The following is a 22,118-nucleotide window of genomic DNA, read 5'->3' as shown; positions in this document are numbered from 1 at the left end:
TTTAATTTTTGATTATTATTTCTGTGGTCATAGATGTAACCCTTCCTGGACATATGAGGCAGAGGTATCGTATCTGTGACCCATTTATTCTCTTAACTAGTTAAACACTCAACTCATGACAAAACAATGTTTATTAACGCAAATTAAATATAGAGATCAAATAAACAGAAAATAGTCATTCTTTCGACAACTTATAGGTTGATCTATGCGCGATAAATCAACTGCAAACCTTACTACTTAGCACAAAAGCAACAGGAGTAGGTCAAGGATTTTATGTCTTCGACACATAATGTCCTCATGTATAGGAGAGAAAAGAGCAAGGTGTCTTGAAATAATACTAAGCTTAAAGTAGCCTAAAATATGGGGCCCTCATGAGCCACCATGGGACATAGGACCCTTTTGGCTTAAGAAGGATTTCTTTGCTTAATCTACCTGTTAAATTTTCTGACTCTATTGTTGCGTGCGGTTAGAATGCTCTAACACTGTGGCTGTCAATTGGATACAGGTTGCAACGAATATGCTTACCAGTAAATGCGTTTATTTGAAATTATGTACACGTTTTAACGCAAGATAGTTAAGTGAGTCTCATTTTGAATACTGCCTTTCTATACAAGAGCTCATTTTTACCGAGTCCGACAGTGATTCGGTCAGTGATCTTTGTCTCTCTTTGTCTATTTCATCACTCACAAAAGCGCGAGCTTTTATAGTGTGTCAATCAGTTGGAAAACACATTGCAAGATATGGTTCAATGTTATCAGAAAAAGCTACCCAAGCCGCTGCGACCCCCCCCCCCCCATGATTAGCCATTCTTCAAAAGTGGATAATTAATTACTTTTTAACTGTTATAAAACTCACTTTTTTTTATAAAACTCATTTCTCGAGTGCGTGCATTTCTGTGAATAGTATCGTTTTTCTTTTTCAAAAACGTCCATATACTGTGTTGATATGATGTATAATGTAGTGTATAGTGATTAGACGTGCCTGGCAGCTACTAAATACAACCCAGAAAGTGTGACCATCTCGCACGGTTGCAGCTTGAAAGATATCAGCTTTAAATTTATTTGTATACCTATGAATAACGTAGACTTTCTATTTGTAATAGCTTACCTTTTAAGCGGTGGTGGTTGTTACAATAAGATCGAAGTAGGCCTAGGCCTATTCGTTTGGCAATTTAAAATTCAATGAACCTTCGAAATACTTAGGCACCAAATATTGAGGAATTTAGCAAACGATTGCATTTATATAAGTGAAATCACGTTTGTTTGTTTTTGTCTGCGGCTAATAGTTTCGGCCAAAAAGTTTAACCACTTTCAGCACTGCTTTTAAATCGAAAAGCAGCTTTCCTCTATAAAACAAAATTTGTAGAAGAGGTGTTAATATGAAGCAAAGTTTCAATATCGATGTGGGCTATATTAAATTTCACTGCTCCCCTGTTTTTCCTTTTTCTCCAAGCATGATACGCAATAAAATCTGTTGAATGATTAATTGTTTTTGCTGAATCCGGGGTATGTTGCCGATCGACATTGGTTTGAAGCGAATTTTTTAAAAGGTTCAATAATAATAAATCTATCCAGTTTAGGTGGTACAGAATTTGCAAAATCACTTAAGTTTAGCCGCATTTTGTCCGTTTCTGTGTTCGTAAATCGTGAATACCGTCGGTTAAAAGCAAGTTTCAATTATAAAATAGAGTGTAAAATGTAATTAAATGGACTGCATTTTGCTTACAGTAAATTAGTATATGTGGCAATTACGTTGGGACCAATTCTGCTAAACTGAAAACTATTTTATTGTAAAGATGCCGATAATTAATAGTTCTATTGTTTTAACTGGTAGGCTATTTTGTTTTAGCTTCACGTGGCTTCTGCTACATAAGTGCATGTTGGCTTCTATATTTGCAAAAATATATTGCCAAGGCATATGGAAAGAAATTCAAAGAAAACAATTTGTGCAGCGGACTACAACCACAATGGTTGCTGAACAAGAATAGGCTACATACAATTAAGCCTGGAATGGAAATCAAGCTAGATATTATTAACGGATGTTATTATTACCTGTTTCAAATCCAATGGATATTCTTAAGTGTTGCGTGGTGACTTAACTTTAATTTTTTTCTCGTCTTCTAAATAATTAATCAATCAAAAAGCGGAATTACGTCAGCGATAAACTAAAACAATACGCCCGATACGTTGTTGTTATACGATGTTTTGTTCTCACCTGACGGTGGCATGTTAGTAGTCTAAGCCTAGTCCTTAGACACTCTGCACCTGATATATTAACCGTTGTATTAGGCCTGTTTGGCTTTCAGCTTTTCATTAATGTTCATCACGCAAAATTGTATGTCCTATCAAATGTAAAAAAAAACATTATTTAAGATAACTGTTGCCTGAGTTACCAAAAATAACGTTGACTTAATAGTTAGGTAGCAGGACAGCATGAGTGAAAAGAAGCTAGCCACAGTAACTACTAGCTAGAAAAGTAGGATCAACCTTAGAGTCAAGTGCAGAAGTGCATAACCATGTTGTTCGTTACGTTACGTTACGTTACGTTACTCTTCTACTCAATTTATGACATCATGTTGTTTTGCAATACTCGACCCAGGAGTTCACTAATAAATTGCTGTTTATTTTAAGTTTTAAGGTCACACAGTTCACATACAGATAACACTTGTTTAATTAAAAACCCCTGTTATATTCAGTTGTGATGATTTTATACAATTGTTTGCAAATCAAATGCCGCATAGAAAACGGAAATCGGCAAAGCAAAGCATTGCATTACGTGTCGCCTATGCATGACTTCCGGTGTATCGTTATAATTCGTGACGTGAGTTATTCTTTCATTTACAGCTATTCGTTGCGTCACAGTCTACGAAGTTAACCATAGAAAGTGGTCGACTTTATTATGTAGCTGTCACAATGTCTTATTTAATGTAATCGTTTAGACAAGAAACAATATAACCAGTTTATACAGTTGGCATGGTGTACAATTGATTCTAAGATTAAGAGAAGCGAAACAACGACCTGAGACTCATTTATCATCGAGGACATTAAGCAATTCTACCGACAAACATTGTAATTGAAGTGGTCGTCCTTACAGGCTAAGGAACGATAAACCACCATTTCATTACACAGTCAATCATCCGTTGTTAAAGAAATATTAAAAAGACTGACCAACGCGCTCACTACATTCGCCGAAACGAGTATTCCAACAGGAACTTTTCATTGATCTGATATGCGCTTGAACAATGTTTGATGACCAACCAACTATAGGTGACGTCACATCATACGCTCCCCCACAGTTTTTTTGAAAACGGTTTTGCTAATAACTCGTTCACGAAAACGATGGAAAAATTTCGTTTACATTTTCGGAATAACCGTGCTTTTAGAAAATAAATTGAAAATGACTTCAGTTCACCTCTAATCTTTTACTTGACCTATTTTTTCTCTTAGAGCGCACAGCGTGATCTAGTTTGCGCAGAATGTTTGCTTTTTTGAATTCGCGTAAGGTTTCGCGCTTCATTACAGTTGCCGTCGCAGTCACTGGTATTTTGTAAAAAAAAGTTTCATCCTGTAACATACAAAGGCGGCAGGTATAAAGTTTCGTATAATTACAAATATATGGCGTATTAAAACACTGTCGGTCTACAATGTAAAAATGTTAGTTAAAATGAAGCAATACGGGACGTTCAGTATAACTTCAATGGTCGTTGAACTCCCAGATGAAGAATCTGGTAGAATGGTAGAGGGACAATTTTCAGGTGAGTCATCAGTCATGTTACAATGATAAATCAAATGGCGGTTGAAGGCTCGCATGCATGTGATTTCAACATGTTTCATACTGTAAAGGCTGAAGGGCTTTTGGAACCAGTTTTTTCAAGGTGAATTGAAATGTAAGGTTCATTTTTTGCTCTAAACTTGCTCTAAGTCCGAAGATAGTTGTTTTTGCGAAAATGAATACTGGTTATTTCTTGGTAACTATATGATAGTGTTTATATTTTATTTCTCCTAAGACACTAAATTGTAGCAACTAGCACGTATAAACAAAACAAAACCGCCCGGAGGAATAAGCTAAAATGATATCGATGGTAGCCTGCTCAATGCTTCGCCCCCATATACATGATACCTCGAGTCGAACCTACAATGTATTTTCTCCATTCTCACAGAGAAATATTCACGCCAGTGATTCCATGTGTTTTGCACCGGTCCAGTCGCCTTTATCACCTGTTTGTGTAAGTATAGCGGTTTCGCGAATTGCCTATGTAAGCAGATATGGGCATTTTACGAAACGCTAACGTAGGCACTTTTTGCTTCCAAGCATAAGCAGTATTTGTTACTTACTTTTCTTTGTTACAGGAGTAACGCCGTTGGCGACTTGTCGAATTTGCAGCAATCAAGGAATTCTTATGACCTGTGGACTAAGTTAGACTCATTTTACTTTTTGTCGAGGCAGTTTGTTATGCAATGCAAACCCAATATAGCCCATTGTAAAGATTACTGAATGTAACATTGAAAATTCATCAAAGGCAATCATAGTTGAAACGGTGACATGTTATAAACATGTGTGTCCAAGCGTTTTTATTTTATGCCGTGATAACAGCCAGTAAGCGAAAGAAAATATTGTATAACCCTATATAATGAATAATGATATATCGTAACTTTGTTTTAATCAACTTACGTAATGCAAATTGGGTCTAAGTTTAGTTCAGTACAGCATATGCATGCGGCCGGTTAAATATTTGATTGTTTGTTCTTGTTACAATCGATTAAGCATGGTTATAAGATTGTATTAATGGAGTATAGTATACAAGTGCACAACCTTTTTTATACTAGACCCCACCTACTCAAATTGCTGTATATCTTGTTGAGCACTTGTATACTGGACCCTATTAATAGCAGTCACTAATTCAGTTGGAAACAATCGCTTGTTCTCAGCTATATTTCAAGGTTTCTTCTTTTCTCTACAGGTGGATAATATTGTTTTAGTTACATCAACCTTTCTTATCATTTGCATAGTTGTTTCCTGAACATTAAAAATGTCTGTGCATTCACCAAGTATAACCAACTCTGGATATGAAAACACATCTTCACAAATTGACCGTACGCTTAGTAGCAAAGGGACATTAAGTAAATGGACAAACTACATTTTAGGATGGCAAGACCGTTACGTTTGCTGCAACGACGGAATATTGTCATATTATTTAAGTGAAGCTGATACAGAGTTTGGCTGCAGAGGCAGCATCAGTCTGCTGAAAGCCACAATCGTGGTGAACGAATTTGATCCTTGTAGATTTGACGTTTGTCTTAACGACAACATCTGGTATTTCCGAGTTGCCGATGAAACAGAAAGACAACGTTGGGTAGAGATACTTGCTGCAAATGTAAGCTATGAAGAAGAAACAACACATAGCAGACGAGCATCCACTTTATCAATTTCAAGCGACTCTTCGTCAAGGTCGCAGGTATCAAATGGAAACGACTTGGAGGAAAAACTTTTTGAACTAAATACATTTCGGGGCATCCTTGACAAACATATTAACGCTCTGCAAAAGTACTTTGATGCATGTGCACACTGGACTGGCAGTAGTTCGAACGATGACAGCGATTTCACCAAAAAACCCGCACTTGATTCCAATCACAACTTTAAGACATTTGAGCATGATAATCAAATAGACTTTAAAGAGAAATCAATCACTTTCAGAGCCGTCACAACAAGTGTGCAGAATACCCTTGCAAGTTGCGTTGTAGCCATAAACAGTCGGGAAAAAAGCTGGAGAAAGAAGCTCAGTATAAAAGAAAAGCAGCTTCAAGTTGCCCATGAACAGTTAAGTTCTTTTCGAAAAGCTGTTAAAGAACAGTCAGAACCTAACAACCTTTCAGACGACGAGAATGTGTCCGAAGAGATGCCAACAACGCCAGGACTCACGAGCCATCGCTTCAGCCAAGAACTATCAAAAAGGGTTCAGGATCACTTACTTGAGTCAATACAACCGTCTGGTGTTGATGGTGACAAGTGGCAACTATGTGCAGAAGAAGGGAAGATGAAAATGTACACGAGAGAACTTATCCGGGATGGAATAATTTGTGATCCCTTAAAAGCTATTCATAAAATAGAGAAGGTAACGGCACGAGAAGTGTGCCACAACTTCTGGCTGAGCGACGTACGAAAAGAATGGGAAGGCTCGGTAGAGGAATTTAGAGTATTAGAAAAATTAGATGATTCGACTGTTATAATCTATCAATCTCACAAACGGATATGGCCATCGGCACCAAGGGATTGCCTTTACCTATCATCTATACTAAAAATAGACAATCCACCGCCAACTGCAAATGGTCATGAAGCACACGACACGTGGATGGTTTGCAACTTCTCAGTTGACCATGCCGAAGCCAACCCTGTGCCTGGATGTGTAAGAGCCACTATTGAAGTTGCTCTCATTTGCCAAACTTATATAACTTCCCCAGATGACAGAAGTGACGCCATACGCGATCATATAACATGTGATATTGTGTATGTGGCAAGTATCAACCCAGGTGGCCTGGCCCCAGCGTCTTTTCTACGGCCATTTCAAAAGAGAGAATACGCCAAATTTCTTCGAACGTTTACAACATACGTTCAAGATAAAACCAAAGATAAAGACGTTTCTTTTTAATTGTTAACCGAGCTTCAATGCTATACAAGTAGACCTATATTTTACTTTTAACGTTTAATGCAGGAGCAACTTTGAGGTTACAAATAGAAGTACTCATTAGAAGTGCAATTATAGTCTCACAGCGATTTTCAATATGCTTTGGACTACCATTGTTTACCTATCACCACCAGTTTAACTTTTATGACAGTAAATTTTGTCTACCTGTTGCGTATTATTTCTAATGATAAGTTAATGATTAGCCGTTTGCAGTTTACTTGACTGACAAGCCAAAATATCACCAGCTCCTTCAGTGTTGATGATCGAGCAAGCTTCAATTTTTTATAATTCGTTTGGCTGTGTTTTTATTGTGTAACGTATTTGAATGTGACTGTTTTTTTTTGTAACAAATAATGAGAAACCATAAACGTGTAACAGCTAAATGTATTGCTCGTAGGAACTCAAACCTAGCAAGTATAGCAAACAAAACACTTACCGATGATCAAATATGTTTTTATTATTTTTTTAATTTTAGAGGAAATCTGTGTTAATTAAAGTGTTGTGAAACCTTAAAACGTTTGAAACTCAGAATCTATCCTTTTTAGAACGTTGTCTGACAAACATTCGCCACATTACACACATTTTGTAGGCTATATAAACAGTGTACTGAAGTAACACACACCACGTCAGCAGCTATTGATGACAATCTTGTGATCCGTTACGTTATTACTCGTATTTCCGTGTTATCATTTCCTGATAATTAATCAAACACAAACACCTTGTGATTGTGACAAATGATTGTCTTCATTAAATTAATTTATTTTTATTGTTTATCCAAGCGATGTATGATGTTAGAAAGGTCGGTTATTGGAAAGTCAATTGTAATTTAGAATACAATGCAAAACATGAAGGCAAATTACAGTTCCGCAGAAAGCGCTCTTTTTCGAAGTCGATTATTTTCTCACGGAGACAACCAACTTCACCGTTTTCACGATGAATTGAAACAGAGGCGACAGCTGTTTGAAAATGAATTACAACAATCTCCTGAAACCAATGATAACTGGACACTTTTAGTAAATGAGGGAGATACGAAATTGTATCGGAAAGCTGCCGGTAAAACTGGCAAACCAGGGGATTCTTTGAAAGCCATTCACACGGTAAAAAACATTACTGCTAGCGAAATTTGTCATTGCTTCTGGCAAGTTGAAAACCGAAAAGAATGGGATAGAACTGTTGAAAACATCATGGTCCTTGAGGTATTGAATGAAACCAGTGTGATAGTTAAACAGACACATCACAGGGTGCCTCCAGTTGCACAAAGAGATTGCGTTTTCCTGTCTTCAATCATAAAGAACAGTAAGGTCAACTCACCAGAGAAAAGCGGTCGCAAACTTCTTGACGCATGGATGGTGTCCAACTTTTCTGTTGATCACGATGAAGAGATTTCTTCATCTGGTTGTGTGAGGGCGTTTATTGATGTCGCACTAATATGTCGTACTTATGTAACACCACCAATGGGTGGTGGTGCAACAACAAGGGATTGTGTTACAAGCGAGATTACTTACTTTGCCGACATCAATCCCGGTGGATGGGTCCCATCTGTATTGTTTAAGATTCTTTGTGAACGTGAATGCTTAAATTTTATTCGAAGCTTTCCTAACTACGTAATGACAAAAAGAAATGATGCAAATTTAATTTAGGTAATATTATATAATTTAATTTACTTTGTTGTTGATGATGTTTTTAGGTCAAAATAAAACACAAACTTTGGAGTATTTTGGACTGGCAAGTTTTTATTGACGTGTTCAAGTTTTTTATAAAATTTTTGTGCATTTAAAACTAACTTTGGGCCTGGAAACATACTAACAATGTAATATGACAAATAGAATATAAAAGAGTATTTTTATAAACAAAAATTGGCATTGTGGCGTTTAGTGTCACACAGTCATACCCCATAGCATTATCCCTTTAACTTTTCGAACTCCTCGGCGTATTCCACACATATAATTAATTAATTATCATTGGGCGTGCTGTTTAAATGCTTATTCTGACACAATATCTTATGTTTTACGGTTTCGAATAAACATTGTAGTTGAGATTTTAACCTAATATAGCCTACTGTTTGTATGCAATTTGTGCTGGTAGAGAAGGACACTAAGCCTTCATGTAAGTCAGGTCAAGCGGAGTTTGACGCAGACACGTGGTCACAAAACCAGAGATCGCTGCTATCTGTATTAAACACTATTACAAACGTTTTTAAAACATTTCTGTAATGAATCGTATTGAAGCTTTATACTCACTGGACTGCAGAGTTGAGCTCTACTTTATCCGGTTTGTGGACAAAATCACAGCATTCTCCTCTATACGTGTGGTAACTATTTTTAATATATTGAACCGAATAATTTGAGCATTCACATCTTACGTAAACTGCATTACAGTTCGTGCAATGAACTGGTTCGTCAAATTGTGATGCCATTTCTCTTGGGTTGTTACTTCGTCGGAATTTGAGAATTTCTTTACATCGCCATTGATAGTCAAAAACTTCGTCCAGTGGTATTCCGGAAAGGTCAATGAAGGTCCAACCATTCCTACTTCGTCTTGATATCGGTTTCTCTTGGTCTTCGTTGGAGTCTCCGGTTATACCCTTCCACTTGTTTCCTCGATTCTCTCTCTGTTCCGAGGGTCGTTCGGTGAAATCGTGCTTTAAACCCTCAGTCAGTTATGTCTTGTGGTTTTAACTTTTGAGTACTAATTTGTAATTTTTGTTTCTAACGATTTACTAGACCTTAGTTATGTATTGAATCTGTAATGAAAAGTGGTGTATGGTACCTTAACCTGTAAGGTTTGCCCACTTCCTTACAAAGTCTGTTTACTTGTGTATATCTTAACAGTGAACTTTGATAGACTTCAGCAATAATGACACAGGAATGACAACTGTATAATCTGATTATATTGAAGCTTCATTGAACGAATAAATCAAGATAGAACATTGTAACAGCAACAGCATACAGACATGTTGCGGCGTTGAACATACGACTGTTCAGAGATGACTCGTGATGCACGCACAGTAACAGAGAAGCAATCGATTACGTCACAAAGTGTTATGCTTCGCTGATTCGATAGACGAGAATTTTATGTCGTACACAATTTTATATTACATTAATTGATATATTTATCACAAATCTCATGATTAGTTGTTTTATAACCATACTCAAACACCCGTTAAGTTATTTTACTCATGCGGCATTCACGGGGAAAATTAGACAGTTTTGACAGGTGTTAATCTAGTACAGGGGTGACGAACCTATTCGATGACGCGGGCCACTTTGTCAGTTACGGTTGAGCAAGCGGGCCGCACAATTTTTTTAACATTTTGCATAATAATTAGCATTCAAGCACAACCGCTTCATTTGGCAGATTTTTAGCTGCTCCCGCGGCCGCAAAAAATACATCGATTGAGTGCGGCAATCTATTGAAGACATACTGCTGCGACTCAATTGTGCTATCAGCTTTTGATATCGCATTGCGCAAAGATTAGAAACAGGTGAAAGAAAGTTCAAGACTGCTGGTCTCACCGGACGCTTCGTTCAAGACTGCTGGTCTCCCGGACGCAAAATTTAACCCTAAATTCCGGACATGTCCGGAATTTTCCGGACGGTATGGCAACCCTAAAAGTCCTATATGCCTTGCATGTATGGGCGTTTGTCAAATCGTTTGGTGGGCCGCACAAAATTGTTTGGCGGGCCGCATGCGGCCCGCGGGCCGCAGGTTCGTCACCCCTGATCTAGTACCATGCTGACGACGCTTCTGCGCTGGTAAAGTGTGACTCTTTAACCAGCAGCCTTCTACGATATTGATGCTTAAAGTGAGGAGCAAGTTCAAAAACAAGTTGATCTTATTTGAAATACCACTATTAACTAAACATTCTGGTGAAATATTTTTGAAAAATAATTTGTGTTCAGGTAGCTATCGGCAAAAGAAAATTGCAAGCAGTCTCAATTTTTGGTCTTCGTTGTGACGTAGGTGAAGGCTCTTGTTAAGTTGTTATGTCATAGATTAGTCAAATTGCAACATGCTACTGCTGCTGTTTCTTTCCTTGATCTGTTGTCGACTGAATTCAGAAGTGTAGGTCACGGAAGTTAACACTATATTCAATTAGACGTCAAGTGTTGAAAGTAGCAACGAGAAGCATTGGAATTGAATAAATTACGATTGTTTTACCCATAAAAAATCCGGTAGCCAAGTCATCTGCGTCCGTGAAATGACCATACCCGTTAAACTGCATAGGCTACCTGTAAAACCGAAACCGTACTGGATGCCGTGGTTGGGCTTTAGGTTGTCACCTATCAAGCTCTTGGCAGCTACCATAACAGATACATGCGTGGTAGGCTATACAGCAATAGGTACTGCAAAATTTATGAATGTCGTGTGTTGATTTCTTATGACATCACAAGAGCCTTGATCTACGTCACAATTAAGGTCGATTTTCTTCTGCTTATAATTACCTAACATAGAAATATTTTTCAAAATTATTGTACCAGAATATTCAGCGATTAGTGTTCTTTCATATAAGATCAACTTGTATTTGGACTTGCTCCTCACTTTAAGCGCTAGTCGCTCAAAAACTCACGCACCTAGTTTAAAACCTCTGTGCCAACTAGGCGTGTTGTTGGGGTAGAGGGCTGTTGTTAATTATTGCTTAATCGTTTGTTCGCTTATCTGGCTCCCTTGATTTCGCGTTCATTAACCCTTGATAGCCTACTTGAGCATCAAGGTACCGAAACCAAACTGTCAAAGTCTTGAATAATGTTTTATTGTTGATTTTCAATGAACGGTTGCTATTCTTCAGAGCACAGAATAAATCTGCATTCGATAGACGACTGTAAATAATAGACTGCCATATCAGACTGACATTATCAGAATTAACGCATTGAGCGGTGTAATACGAATGACGGAATGACGTAATTCAGAAGTAATCAAAACTAGGTGGTGTATAGTAAACACGGCCAAAATATAGAACAGCGCTTGTTGATAAACACACGAAATAAAAAACAAATTACATTATAATATCATCAGATCTGCACGAGAATTTCGTAGGAATAAGGGCTAATTATGACAATTAGCACAACTCATGATCAAGATGCAGAAGGCAGTAATGCAGAGACTACACAGTAACTGGCTCAAAAAATTTTTCGTTGCTTTTTTGATTGATGATTAACAATATGATGAATGATTAATGCAAAAAACGAAAACAATAAATAAACAGTCCTATAAAATAATTGGCAAAGCGCAATTTAAAAATTCAAATCAAAAGCATGGCAGGCAAGACCCGCATTTACTATGATATAATGTAATCTTAATTTGTTTTTCTTTTTGCTAAACTTCTATTAGATTTTTCAGTATCTTTCACCAAATGTTCAAAGAGCTCTGTCGATGGTTTACAGTTGTTAAACTTGGCGCGATATATAGTAAAACGCGTTACTAGCAATAAGCAGTCAACAAGTCTAAAAGATATTGTCAGTTCAGGAATACCCAACAGAAAGTTGTGATACTAAAGGTTATGAGGCCACCTTAAGCTTACAGCAAACCAGTTACAAATATTTTCCCAGAACAATATCGAAAATTAGCATTGATTAAACAATACTGTACTAGTGTGTGTGTGTGTGCAGCGACCACGAAATACAGACTGGTCTTCTGAGCTAGTCTACCAGGCTATAGAAGAGTATTATGAAAGTTTCAGAGGGGATGTTACTTCTCGTTAAATGTTACACTTTTTGGTATATATAGTTAGGTAGAAAAAATGCCTCTGGCATGAAATCGACGACAACATAGCCAAGCTCAAAACCGTGCTTATGAATAAAAAAAAACATAAGATAATGCAGTTACACATAACAATAAGATATACCTAACGTATTAGGTATAATGCAGTTTCGACATTATTGTTACAGAAATCGCATATCTCAAAAGCTTGACCAGGTCTCAACAACTTGACCAGGATGCACCATCTAGTCGCATTTAAGATATCTATGATGCGCAACAATGACTTGATAAAATTTGGTTGGGAAGGGAAATTACCGACTAGACCAGTCACTGTATGGCAGGGCTTCCCAAACTGGGGGTCGCGACCCCGCAAGGGGTCGCTTAACGAACGTCAGGGGTCGCAGAGCGTATACCAATTTTACACGAAGTACAAAATACAATCAAAACAAAATATCGTTCCAGCCTAATCAACATTAAAACCGCCTTGAGACCAGCATTAGCAGATGTTGAGCCACGGCTGGACTTGCTTTGTAGCAGAAAGCAGTCGCACCAATCACACTGAATAAATGTGTGTGCTTTTTTTGTTTCCAGTGGCCTACATATGTGTAAGTAGTAAGTAGGCTTTGAGTACTGGTTGCTTGAATTCAGTCTTTGCATCTCAATAAATGTCACTAATGACAAAGGTATATTTCGCACTGCTAATCAATTTAAACGTGAAGGGTCGCGGAAAACTTCAGAAGTTTGAAAGGGGTCGCGAGCAAAAAAGTTTGGGAAGCCCTGCTGTATGCCATACCTCAGGGATGTCCAACCGGCGGCCCGCGGCCCGCGGCCCATGCTCTGATCAGTGTAAAACATTACTCGATTCGTTTATTTTCTAACCACCTGCGATACCGGTAATCCAACTGCTTGCGTACCGACACCAGTACGCATAGGCTTCCACAATTTGAGTTGCACTAGGCTAGGCTCTCACCAAAAGGCTTAAATGAATAAAATAGCCCTAGTTGAGAAACATTGTTTTCAACTTCAGATTTATCAGGCTTTTAGTGTACCCTCTGGCCTGTATTTTATGGCAGAATTTACTGCAAATCTTGGGTGGGCAGACTCGGTAACTCAAGTGTGCACATGTTCAATCTTTCTTCCGTTTATATATCCAGGCTAATATTTGTATTTGTAACAATAAATTTATGTATCTTTACTTAATACCTTACTAAAAATCCTATGGGCTCGATAAATTTTCATTCTCATCAAAATTTGTACACAGGGTGGTAACCAAAACGGCGGGCTCAATTGTTAAATAGTATCCTACTGTTTTGCAATTAGTGCCCTGCTACTGCCTCCTGACTTATTAACAGGCAGGCTTATTTGTTTGTGACGTATTCAGTAGCAGGTTAGTTTTTCAACAAAGTGCTGAAGTGAGCCGCTGATGTGGATATTTTTCGAGAAAAATGTAAATTAATTTTTAGAAAAAGATATTCTATTGTGCTGTTTATGTTTCACATATTTAAATGCATATATTCAATGACTGGTTTTATGGGTTAGTATAACGTAACTTATGTTCACATGTTGATACTCTTGAACCCACTTGATAATTATAAACAAACATTGAGCTGTCCAGTTTCAGCAGCAATCAATTACAACCTGGTGCTACTCAAGCAATGACAGTCTGCTGTTCATTACGTTATGAACAACAGCATGTTTTTTCACTGAGCAGTAAACAGCAGGGTGTTATTTGAAAACAGCACACTGCTGCACAGCAATAACAGCCTTTCTTATAATAATGCCTCTTCTAGCTACAAATCAGCAATAGTACATGATGCCACCTATTGCATGGTGCTACTGAAAAACAGCATGCTGCAATTGGTGGTGTCATGAGAAAATTTTAGCGTATGCTCAGTTAAAAATGCTATTGGAGATTTGGCCTATCATTATGGCTGAATGCATGAAACCAGCCATGCTAATTTGTCACGCTTTGATGATTCTTAACATTTTGCAAACAACCTTTTACAAACCACAAGCACAAAGTTATATTTTATACTTACGTGGCTATCTATTTAAGTGTGCAAAAAATTTGCTTGAAATTTTTCTCGCATCAGTGACTTGACTTGAGTCACGTTTTTAAATTACTTGACTTGACTCAAGTCAATGCTTGAAATGACTTGACTTGACTTGACTTGAGTCTCGGAAAGTAAGTGGATCAAGTCATCTTGGCTTTTAATTTATTGTTATATTTTAACTTGACTTGACCTGACTTGATCCAATCAGTAATTTGGCTCGACTTAAGTCAACTTCTTAAATGACTTGACTTGACTCGAGTACCAGGGTGTGCGAAATTGAACAAAAATCCGAATATTATGTACTAATGTTGACCATTATTGTTATTCTCACTAACCCGAATCTTGCAGACAGACTCTGGTCTAATCTTTTATTTTCAAGCAAGATAACAGTTTGGTTGACATTAAATATGGTAAAATGTTTGCGAATTTTGTCATGAAATTATTTGCTGCAGGAGCAATTCCTACAAGCATTGGATGAAGCCAGATGGGGTAGGTTGCGGACACCCAAATACTGATTTGTAGAGTGTCATTTAGGGCAGTATCCAGATGCCGCATGTGTACACTTCTGCACCATGCTTGGAAGGCGTACTCAGCAACACTGCAAACAAGTAGGAGGTTCCGGCTATACGTCTAAAGAGATTGCTTCGGGCAGACACCTTGTTAGTGAACTTCCAGGAGATGCTGTTTAGATGTTAGTTGGCAGTCCAATTTAACGTCGAGATATTTTGGATGTGGAGCATATTAGAGGTATTTTTGTTTAGGCTGACGTTTAACTCGCACTAAGTCTCCTTGTTGTTCGGTGTGGTTTTTGCTCCACTCAACTTCAGTCTCCACATGTGTAAGTAATTATAGATTGTCAGCATGTCCTTTAACAGTTCTTTTTTCTACATTTATCCAATTGGCATCAACGATAAGCAGGTCATGAAGTCAGTTGGTATGACATTCTTCCGTGAGATCTATTAAGGTTATTCCTACTTTTCGGCATTGGTTTAAGCTGACTTATGTATCACAATCATTTATATCAATATATATATATCACTATAGGCAGGATGAGTATAACTCTCCGAGTCATGAGATAGCCATAAATTTGCAATGAATTGACCTGCAGTGCTTCAGGAGTTGTGTAGGACTATTGTCAGGCCATTGAGGTTTTCCACATTTCTGTTGGTTAATTGTAGTTAATTAAAGCGGTGGGTTCAACAATACAGAAAGGGGTAGGTATTTGCCTGCTAGGCCATGCTTCTTTCCAAAGAAATCTGTGTTTGTTCTTTAGTTGGTGTATGTTGTCTTTGTCTGGATTTTCATATCTTCCATTTAGTAGTAGCTGTTTCGTGAAACTGTGTGTGGAGACTAGGCCTGGTTTTGGGTTTGAGGTACATCCAGTGAGGTTGTTAAAACTTCTCCACACCATTCTGCTGGAATGTGTAAAGTTTATTCCTTCTACTGTTTCTTCCCACCTCTTTTTGTGTTTATTATCCAGACAGTAAGCATTTTTGTGACTTTAAGGGATCTTGGGTAGTGGTCTAGCACAGTTCAGCAAAGTAGGCAGGCTCACGACAGGTTTGGGTTGGACGTGGTTCCCATCCCCTGAAGCCACCAGGTTGGTTGGGGTGGAAGAAGAGCTGGACATCAGCAGCGAATGCCCATTCTTCCATCGTTTGCCCGTTTGGGCTCGTTGAGCCACATCCCCATGTGGCGCTGGTGTAGTTGTAAAGTTTCCAGAAAACATGCGTGGGCTTTTCAATCTGGAAATGGAATCTTTTAGTAGCACTGCTGGTGGTGGTTTATATATGTTGATATTGGTGTCGCTCTTCACTACCAGCGTTTTCAATTTGGAGCTAGTTGGGCAGGTTGCAACTAGTCGCCATGAAACGGAAGCATCAATGAATGTTGCTAGACCGTGGCTACTGCCCGCAGTGATGCCGGCCAGCTCATAGCCATGTATAGCTGTTCAAGCATCCTGGTTCTGGCTACTGTGAGGCCCTCGATTTTCAACTACAGTAGTGTGACAACATCCCGTGTGACAGACTGCCCTGACGAGGACATAAGATTGTGGATGGTGCCAGTCCGTAGAGGTTGAAATAGCATTAGTTCTTGTTGATTACTAGAATCAGAGTTGCTTCTAGGGTTGTTAACGTTCGCCAAATATAATACCTGTTACCAGGTTTCACCATGGGTAGGTAGTTAACATGAAACCCAATTTTTGCTTTCATGACCCTTTGAAGAGTCTATTTTTCGAAAGTTGAAAAACCGATTTTGTATTTCGATTATCAATTGTTTATGAGAAATTGAAAACCGAGTTTGCAATACTACTTTTCAGTGTTTAGGTGGGAATTGCCAATTACTGCTCGCTGTTGCACATTTCTCTGTCGAGTATATAATTATCATGTTGTTCGCACTGGGGAATGTGGACGACATTGTAAACTAAAAACTAAATTATCCTAAGTGAAGTACTTGGAAAGTATTTAAGCTATAATTTTTTGAAACAAGAAAATAAAAAGAGTGGTCTGTCATCATTTGTTGATTTCATGGTTTGATTGGTATCTACAAAGTGTGGTCGGATCACTTTGCTGGCAATGACTTGGCAACCAGGCATGTTTCAGAAACAATACTGTTGTTCCACCTAATTCAAATTCAAAACTGCTTTGTTTGACTGCACTACATTCATAAGACCCTTGGGTGAAGCATCAATTTTTTTTGACTGGTCAGGGGTCCCTCTGAATATGCAATGTTCACAGAAATTCCATATTTACTTAGGACAATGCTTTAAATGTTTATACTAGGAGTATTCACAATGCTCTGTCTGCGTAGTTATGTTCAATTAGCCATAAGGTAAAGCTGTAAATACTGTGATCGTTAGTAACATAAGGTTTTCAGAATTTGCTACTCCGCACTTTAATAACACCAAAAATTGTTTTATGGGCAATTGATAGTTTTATGGTAGGGTACAACTTTTGGTGTAACTTTAAATATTTATATATATTACACGATTATCATGGATCCTCGAGAAAAGGCTTTAACAGAATATCGCAAGAAACTCCTTGAACACAAAGAAATAGATGGAAGACTTCGAGGGAGTAAGTTAAGGTCTTGTTCTTACTTTTAGACCATAGTTTTATCTAAGCACTACTGTAAACTATATTTAAACATTATGCAGTGCGTGAGGAGCTTAAAAAGAAGACTAAAGACTATGACAAATCAGAAAATGATCTGAAAGCTTTGCAAAGCGTTGGCCAAATTGTTGGTGAAGTACTAAAGCAATTGACAGAGGAGAAATGTAAGACCATGGGTTTCAACACGTGGTTTTGTAGTCAAAAATAAACTTAAACAACAGATGAAGTACACTGCTTTACGAATGTTTCAAATGTTTAATTTACTGGAACATTTTCTATTCAAAGCTTTTTTTTGAGTGTACAATAAAACCTAATTGTATAAGTTACCATGTATTAATATCACCCTAACTGTAACCCAGATAAATACATCTGTTTAAATTACTAAAATCAACCAGGTAAATTTGCTTTTTGCATAACAACATTTAAAAGTGTCATTTTTAGTGATATGTGACCAACTTTTGGTGAAACAATCATCATACTGAAATGATTTTTGTTGGCGTTGATGAGATAAAAACTTTTTTGTGCAGTTATTGTGAAAGCAACTAATGGACCAAGGTATGTAGTGGGATGCCGACGCCAAGTTGACAAGTCCAAGATGAAGTCTGGAACTAGAGTTGCTTTGGATATGACAACGTTGACGATTATGAGGTAACAAAAGCAAAATTATGATGTAGTGGTTTCTTATAAGTATTTGAAGTCCAAGAACAGTACGAGCGTTTGTTCTATCTGTATAGGCACTTACCAAGAGAGGTTGATCCATTGGTATATAACATGTCCCATGAAGATCCAGGTGATGTGAAGTATTCCAGCATTGGTGGCTTGTCAGAGCAGATTCGAGAGCTTCGAGAGGTCTTCTATAATTGCTTTTGTTTTTAAGAACTTTTCATACACTCCCTTGTTACCATGGAAAACTAATTCTAATAGTTTTCAGGTTATCATGATTTATACATATTATTGTTTTGTTACATGCATTTACAGGTTATTGAGCTTCCTTTACTTAACCCTGAACTCTTTTTACGTGTTGGTATCACTCCACCAAAGGGATGTTTACTTTATGGACCACCTGGAACTGGAAAGACACTTCTAGCTCGAGCTGTTTCCAGTCAGCTGGATGCTAACTTTTTAAAGGTGTTCTACTGATTTCTTCATCATGGGTATTTTTATGCAGTGTTCTACAAAGGTATTTTCTATTCTGCAGGTTGTGTCATCATCAATTGTCGATAAGTACATTGGTGAATCAGCTCGATTGATTAGGGAAATGTTTAATTATGCTCGAGATCACCAGCCATGCATTATTTTTATGGACGAAATTGATGCCATCGGTGGAAGGCGATTTTCAGAAGGAACAAGTGCAGACAGAGAAATCCAACGTACACTGATGGAACTTCTAAACCAGATGGATGGTTTTGATACACTTGGAAAAGTAACTAAGCATTTTCAATTTAGTATTTGCTTACTTTTTAAATGTTGGTTGTGAAGGATTTTAGATGGAATTTGGCATTTTACAGTTTGCCTTGCAAAAGTTAAACATTTCTGACATAAGATTATATTTATAATTGCGATTATAAAATTGCTTCCAGGTTAAAATGATAATGGCTACAAACCGTCCGGATACATTGGATCCTGCGCTAATGCGCCCAGGAAGACTTGATCGTAAAATTAGGATTGATTTACCGAATGAGCAGGTAATTGGTTGAGACGTATAATGCTGAACAAAACTGGGCTTTATTGTATTTCATCAAGCAAACCTTTTGAATTGCAGGGTAGAATGGATATTCTTAAAATCCATGCTGCGTCCATCACCAAGCATGGGGAAATAGATTATGAGGCTGTTGTGAAACTATCGGACGGCTTTAATGGAGCTGATTTGCGTAATGTTTGCACTGAAGCGGGTAAGCAAATAAAAATTGATTTTGATAACAATTAAGTTGCGTGGGACTATAATTAATTATAGCTCGTTACGTTTATAAGGATTACCCAACTAAATCTGACGCTTACATCTCTATTTCCTTAATACGTTAATTTTTGGCATTATTAGCAGCGTATTATCAAATTTTTGAAAATGAAAGAATGAAATTTTAGGTTTGTTTGCAATCCGAGCGGAGCGAGAATACGTTATTCAGGAAGATTTTATGAAAGCAGTTCGTAAAGTTGGTGACAACAAAAAACTGGAATCGAAGTTCGACTACAAACCTTTATGATGCCATTATCAACCGATCATACATACTGGAACGTTATTTTTAACGTTGGGCTGCGTAATGTTAAAATTTAGAACACAATATTTTTTTCGTATCGTTCCTCTTCGGTAGACCAGCCTTAAGCTAAATGTTTTGTGTTAAACAAGATTTTAGTTAAGCAGTGACTTACTGGTTGCAGCGCTCACACAAAAATGATGGCAATGCATACTTTGCGAATCAGGGTATCTTAACGCTGTCTATCGAACCCAGTATTTTCGAGGTTTTTAAGTCTTAACACTCAAATTAGAAACTTAGTGTTTTCAGAAACGTTCACATCATCCATAAGTTAAAGGCAGATGTTAACACACCGTAGGTTGATGTGAAGAAGTATGCGTGAACTACATCCCAAAATACAGACTTGAAGCTGGATAGCTGTTCCGATTAGCCACTTGCAGCTCGGTGGTTATTACCAATGGTCGACTATATACACCAGTAAACTGGATCGATTTTACTATTGTGGTGTCTTCTTAAAGCGGCTGCAGCAAGCAAGACGCTATTACTTTCCCCTTTGCATGGTCACCAGCGTTTGAGTGTAGGGAACCCTGGCTAGCTAGGAACCCTCGAGCGTAGTTCTTTTGATAAACGCCAAGAGAGAGTGGAAAATAAGAGGTAGAAGTTGTGTTCATTCGGAGTCACCAGTGTATGTAGCCATATATATATGTCCAGTACTGCATCATCACCATCAGATTTCCATTAACTATACCTGTATATCCAATATTTGCGTACACTGTTAAAAAACTTTGTAATAGGCGTTGCTTGCTAAAATTTCAGAATTAACCAATGAAATCGAGTTATGTTTGTCACGTTTTTGCGAACTATACGAAATGTTGAAAGAACAGCTTGGTTAGCTGCACTCTACACAGAACATGTGATCGTGGGAAGCGCAGGCGCAGGTTGAAAAGTTAATAGTTTTATTCAATTGAAGTAGGATACGTAACTAATGGAAGAATGAGTGTTTAACTGGTTATTACAATGCAAAGTTTTAAGTCTAGCTAGACTCTAACTGCCTTTGAGAAATCTGACCATTACTCGCAAGAAACTGAAAACGAAATTCAAAGTGAACCCTATGAAACCGCAAAAAAGCTTCTTCAGTTAGAAGTGCGCCACAATCTAACATAGGTACGAAAACATTGGATTACATCAATTTACACATTAGAAGTTACAGATAAACAGGGCAAGCGTGGGCCCCATGCCGATTTTAAATAACTCAACGCAATAATAACATGTTCCTCATACAACACTACGTTGGCATAATTCAGTTTTGATACTCCCTCTGTCACTGTTTGGTTTGTTTCTATTTGTAAATGCATAAGCAATGCACTACAGTACTATGATTAATTATGTTTATTGAACAGGATGAGCCTCGTTTTTTAAATTATGTCTGAATTTCTCTAAGAATTTGCAAGCTGCTGTATTTGTAATCGCGATATCGCGAATTCCCTGACACATCGAATTTTTGGGGTGACTTGGCTGGGTGTCTTCCGTGATTCATGTTCGTTTGTGAAATATGATATTTTAATCCATATTTCCATTGAAAATCTTCTGCATGTATAAAGCAGATCTACATCTCGTACAATTGTTACCGACCTTTTCCTAGTGTTGGTTCGAAGAGACCTGCGGTTAACTATAGGATTGTATTTCAAAACGGTAAAAACTAGGCACGTCTACACAACAGTACAAGCATCGGTAGAATGATAATAATCATTCGATGTATGTGGAAGCATTTCATGGTCCGTTTAGGTCTATGAGCTACATACAAAATATGGATTACATATCTTTTTGATAGATTTCATTCCAGGATAAGTTAAAATACAAATTAACCTTAAAGCAATTTTTAAAAGAACGTCAAAGATTTGCAAAAAAAGATTGTAGTTTGGTAGGATTTTTTTTTATTATCGTTTTGTTTTCGATCCTATTAATAACAAAAAGCCTAATGTTACAGCCCTAATGACAGATATAGAGCCCACATTTTTATTTGCTTTACTGAATTGAAATAGTTCGTTTTTTTATCAATTCTATTTTTATTCTTTGTGTACTGTTACGTAAGTTTACCATAAAATTGCAAACAAATTTATGTTTTGTGGTTATACATAAAAAATCAAAAAACAGAAAATGTTTTGTAAATTTTAAAGTGTGTTTGTAAAAAAACATATAATCATCTATCACAAACATCTACATATGTTTTTATGTAAAATATTATAAAAATGCATGTAATTTTAAGTTTTTTTTTACAGTGTATATTTTAGGTTTATTGAAGAAGCCTATTAAATTTTAGAAGTTATATGCTTTTTGACTTGCTTCAAGAAGAAAAGCTGTTCAATTTTTTTTCTGG

General features: G+C 37.3%; 1 protein-coding gene and 2 pseudogenes across 1 annotated transcript; all 3 read left to right on the top strand.

The window, feature by feature from the left end:
• The first annotated feature begins 4,942 nt into the window (after positions 1 to 4,942).
• On the top strand, positions 4,943 to 7,461 carry LOC143452542 (ceramide transfer protein pseudogene; annotated as a pseudogene).
• Positions 7,462 to 7,518: 57 nt separating this feature from the next.
• LOC143452993 (ceramide transfer protein pseudogene) lies at positions 7,519 to 8,322 on the top strand (annotated as a pseudogene).
• Positions 8,323 to 17,348: 9,026 nt separating this feature from the next.
• LOC143452315 (26S proteasome regulatory subunit 10B) lies at positions 17,349 to 20,155 on the top strand. The gene is made up of 9 exons (XM_076953229.1): positions 17,349 to 17,513; positions 17,594 to 17,713; positions 18,077 to 18,197; positions 18,284 to 18,398; positions 18,528 to 18,677; positions 18,748 to 18,972; positions 19,130 to 19,234; positions 19,312 to 19,441; positions 19,632 to 20,155. The coding sequence occupies exons 1-9, from the start codon at positions 17,432 to 17,434 to the stop codon at positions 19,748 to 19,750; spliced, it is 1,167 nt and encodes a 388-aa protein (XP_076809344.1). The 5' UTR covers positions 17,349 to 17,431; the 3' UTR covers positions 19,751 to 20,155.
• The last annotated feature ends 1,963 nt before the right edge of the window (positions 20,156 to 22,118 follow it).

The sequence above is a fragment of the Clavelina lepadiformis genome, chromosome 4, assembly GCF_947623445.1.
Source record: "Clavelina lepadiformis chromosome 4, kaClaLepa1.1, whole genome shotgun sequence".
NCBI classification, from domain to species: Eukaryota; Metazoa; Chordata; class Ascidiacea; order Aplousobranchia; family Clavelinidae; genus Clavelina; species Clavelina lepadiformis.
This window is presented reverse-complemented; position numbering and strand designations above follow the sequence as displayed.